The sequence below is a fragment of the Octopus sinensis genome, linkage group LG15, assembly GCF_006345805.1.
Source record: "Octopus sinensis linkage group LG15, ASM634580v1, whole genome shotgun sequence".
NCBI classification, from domain to species: Eukaryota; Metazoa; Mollusca; class Cephalopoda; order Octopoda; family Octopodidae; genus Octopus; species Octopus sinensis.
Window position 1 is genome coordinate 25378638 of NC_043011.1, and position 5000 is coordinate 25383637.

Consider the following 5000-nt stretch of genomic DNA (forward strand, 5'->3'; position numbering starts at 1 on the left):
GACAAAGTTGTATCCAGCCCAAATATTATATCTGTTTTATGCACAGATTGGCCATATTCAGTCTCTCATACCTACCCTACAATTCTAAAAATAAGCTATCACATCATCGAAATTCCAAAACAAAAATATAATGCATGAATATTTCAAAATAATGGGTTCATATTTTGGCATAAGGCCAGCAATTTCAGGGAGGGATCAATTTGATTACATCAACCCCAGTACTCATCTGGTACTAATTTTATCAACTTCAAAAGGATGAAAGGCAAAGGTGGAATTTGAATCTGAACATAAAGATGGATGAGACGTTGTCAAGCATTTTGCCTGGCGTGATAACGATTTTGCCAGCTCACCACCTTTTGAGTAATTCAAAATAATGTGAATAAATAAGCATTACATTTGGTAAGGTAATATGAATGCTAAAGGGTTAATGTATGACAGGTGCAGGTGTGGCTGTGTAGGTTAGAAGTTTGCTTCCCAACTACATGATTTTGGGTTCAAACCTACTGTGTTGCATCTTGGGCAAGTGTCTTTTACTTATAATCCCAGGCCAGCCACTATCTTTTGACTAGATTTGGTCACTAGAAAGAGTGAGAGGCGAGCTGGCAGAAATGTTAGCACACTAGGCGAAATGCTTAGCAGTATTTTGTCTGCCATTACGTTCTGAGTTCAAATTCCGCCAAGGTCGACTTTGCCTTTCATCCTTTCGAGGTCGATAAATTAAGTACCAGTTACGCACTGTGGTCGATATAATCGACTTAATCCCTTTGTCTGTCCTTGTTTGTCCTCTCTATGTTTAGCCTCTTGTGGGCAATAAAGAAATAAGATAGAGTGAGAGGCTTTGGCTGACCCGACCCAGGACAATAGTAGAAGACACTTGCTTAAGGTGCCATACAATGGGATAGAACTTGAGATCACATTGTTGGGAAGCAAGCTTCTTAACCACACACCAAGGACTACTATAATGGACATTTGATGTTCAGGACATATGTTGGCCCACAATTCATTGAAAAAAAAAAAACCCAGAAAAGAAGTTCTTGTAGAATAGTTTTGGAAGAAAACAAACAAGAACAAGACAGAAGTTTCTAGTTTATAAATTTTGTTTATACAATTATTTTGTGTTTATTTGTTGCTTTCTTCAAGATTTTCCTTTACAAATAATCATGGACTGTTTATTTTATTCCTTTCAGACCCATGCAGCAATGCTTCCTCAACAGAAGAACTGTTTGAGCCAACAAGAATTACATATTCAAAGTCAAATTATAGTGAATTAACAGGCTGGCGTAATGCCTCAAAGTTAAATTATACTGAATTCTCACATTGGGTTAATACCTCAAAATTAAATAATAACAATGATAATGATGATAGTAATGATGATGATAATAACAATAATGATGATGATAATGGTGATGATGATGATAACGATGATGATAATAATAATAATGATAGCATTAATAACAGCACAAATAAAGGTAAGTCATAAATGAAATTTAGTTTTAGGAAAATGAAAATTTCACATTTGAAAATGAGAATGAGTTATGTTTGGTAGTTTGTGTTATGAAATGGCATACTATGAAAAATATAATATTCATGTAATTGCTCTCAATGACAACTAAAATCTATGGAAGTAAAATCTAATTCAGTAACTAACAAGTGTTAGTTACTGAATTAAAAAAAATGGAAGTTGAAAATAAAAGCAGCTTTCCTATTGCAAGGCCAAAAAATATTTTGATGGAAAATAGTTGTGGTCCTTGGTCCATAGGCAGGCTATTGATGTGCCTCTCCCAGGACTAGTTAGTTTTTAAATGTTTCTGTAACTTTGATTTTCTTCTAAGTAGGGATGTTGGCTCTATGCAAACCCATTTTACCCCTGGGAAGAAGTGATCCATATTAGTTTGGCCTTTATCCTTTGATCTGACCTGCATGGGAGGCCCTACCTGGAACTGTAATTCAGAGTCACTGAGGTGCCCAGGCTACCATATTGCAACAAGAGCTTGACCTTCCATTTGACTGGTTTCTTTACAATTCCCCTCTATCTGAATTTACCTGCAATACCTTGGTTAACTGGATCTCAGATGTTTTAGATATATGTCCATTAAGCGTAACATTAGGTTTTCTATAAGTCAGGACTGATATAAAGTTCACAAAAACATTGTATTATACAAAATCTGTTGGAAGACTTGTTTGTGTATCATTTATGTGTAATTTTTGTATATATTAATATTTGAAATATTTCATATTAATAATTGAATGAATTTAATAATATTGTATTATTTTATATTCATAGAATCTTCAATACAAATTGAAAGTTTACTGGAATATGATGAAAATATCACTATGGAAATAGCAGATATACAAGTATCAACACAAAATATTGGATCAAACTGCACAACAGACATTCATTGTTCCAGCAACAGTGTTTGTACTCAGAATTCTTGTGGCATATACTTGTGTACATGTCGTAAAGGTTTCTTTGAGATAGAAGGGCTTTGTAGAAAAGGTATGTACATTAAGATATACATCTATCCTTGTTTATCATAGATGTTTGATTTAAAAGAAAACTGTGTTAAATGAATCAATGACAAATGAATAATAAAACAAATGAGAAAATTAGGTTTTGCTCCAAGATCCCAAGTTGCCCTAAGCTTGATGGATGGTCAGCAGGGTGTGCTTTTGTGGTTGAAGCAGAAATTTTGACTGGTTATTGATCTGTGCTATCATGGTTCAATTTGTGACAAGCTTAATGCAGTTCACAATGAGTATGTCATGTTATCCCAGATCAGTGATGACTGAATTAATGTTAAACAAGGTTAGATTTATATCACTAAAAGATGAAATAATGAAACTATAGAAAATATATTTCATTTTTATTTCATCTAGTTTCAGCTCATGAGCTGTGGCCATGCTGGGGCACCGCCATTTAAATATGTGGCGGTTGTCCTGTAACATATCAGGATATTGGGCTGCAAGTGAAGGTTTGTTGTTGCTCTTTAGTTCTAGGTAATTTTTGATTGAGCAGAGCTATGATCAAATGCATTCAAATCATGACCACTCTATATTTTCTATTCAGCTATAGAGTATCTAAGGCTACACTCACTATACAAAGTGGTTGACTGGCAGAGCCATTAGAATGTTGGACAGAAAGTATTGTGACATTTATTCTGGCTCTCTGCCTTCTGAGTCCAAATTCTGCTGAGATCAAATGTGTTTTTCATCCTTTCAGGGTCAATATATAACATACTAGTCTAGTGCTGATGCAGTCCTTTCTCCTAGTTATCACATCCTGAATGTTCTGCACAATCAAAAGTGGGAGAGTTGTGATGGATTTTTGGATACTTGTAACATATATAGGTACCTAAAGCCTTTAGCAAAACATGGTACATGCCGATACCAAATCACCTATGATTGCAAGTGACGACCATAGTTTAGTTTTTCTTGCTATCCCATGTGTCCCTCCTTTTTTTTTTAATATATTAAGTTGTGATTTGATGTTTACTTGGCTACTGTATCTAGCAAGTAAAGTAACTTCCTGAGTCAGTTTGTGAAAAACTTTTGTTTTCGTGTAATGTATTTAGGACAAATCAGCCTATAGGGGTCCATATCTATGTCAGGATTTGAACTCATTACAAGTGAATGAAACACAGTTCTCTTGCAACAACAAATGGCATGATATGAATTGTAGAAATACATGCACAGGAAAACTGAAGTATTTGCTCTGTTGAAAATAATTGGCCTTTCAGAACTACTAATGCAGTGAATTTATATGTTTATATACAGAATGTGAGTGTTTACATCTCATGTGACATTTTTACATATTGGTTAATTTCTAGGAAAAATTTATATCTACTATATAAACGAGAGTGTATGTGTGTATATCACAGAGAAGCTCCAAAACGGCACTTCCTTAAGAAAACGAATTTGATTTTCAAAATCTGTGTCCTAATGGGAAGATTTTTGATAATTAGTAAAAACAAAATTATTTGCTACAAGAAATAACTCAACTTTTAGATCACCAATTTACCTCTCTCTATCTGTCTATCAGGCTCTACCTGCCTATTATACTTTCCCCTCTCTATATATGTTTACCACACTCTTTATCACTCTCTGTAGATGTATATCTCTCATACATGCTGCTTCCCCACCTCTCTCTTGATATTACATGTAATGCAATATCAAGGGCTTCTGTCTATCTTTATGTAAATTATTTACATGCCTGTTTGACCATTTCACATGACTTTATTCCTTAAAACTTATTAAAACTTCTAACAACTTTCGTTGTTGTAATGTTTTGCTTTCATTTTGTTAAAAACTTTATTGTCAATGTTTTTGCTTTCATTTTGTGATAGATGGCTATCATGCAGAAAATGCTAGCTTCCAAATCTTGTTTTTCTGATTGGGTAAAAATGATCAAAATTTAAACTACTGTAGTATTTTACTAAAATTTTTCTGGAATAAAGTAATCACAAAATTAGATTCAGAGTAAAAAATTACATCAATATACTAAATTTGAACATTTTCATTTGATTTTAAAATTTAAAAATCTGCGACAGTAACAGAAATAAATCCCTCTTTCTGTGTGTCGCTCTCTGTCTTTTAAAATTTCCTCATTGTAAACGTTCCCCCTCTTCCCTATATGGGAAGAGGGGGAACGTTTCAGGGTCAATAATAAGTACTAGTTGAACACTGGGGTTGATGTAATCGACTTAATCTCCCCTGAAATTGCTGGCCTTGTGCCAAAATTTGAAACCAGAGGCAGTGATCTGGTAGAATCATAAGCATGCCAGGTAAAATAATTAGTAGCATTTCATCTATCTTTAAGTCTGAGTTCAAATTTCACAGAGGTCAGTTTTACCTTTCATCCTTTTGAGATTGATAACTAAGTACCAGTTGAGCACTGGGGTTAATGTAATCGACTTACCCCCTCCCCCGAAATTGCTGGCCTTGTGCCAAAACTTAATACTGATATCACTTATATTATCCATGTTTTAAATCTTTTTGTTTTC

At 34.1% G+C, this 5000-nt stretch overlaps 1 protein-coding gene across 3 annotated transcripts in view; it reads left to right on the forward strand.

The window, feature by feature from the left end:
* The window catches only part of LOC115219958, a 34915-nt gene that overhangs the window by 22546 nt on the left and 7369 nt on the right, over positions 1–5000 (forward strand). For all 3 annotated transcript variants that reach the window (XM_036509557.1, XM_036509558.1, XM_036509559.1), the window contains exons 8-9: positions 1188–1469; positions 2285–2497. In XM_036509557.1, the coding sequence (XP_036365450.1) occupies positions 1188–1469; positions 2285–2497 (495 nt within the window). The remainder of the gene's footprint in view (positions 1–1187; positions 1470–2284; positions 2498–5000) is intronic.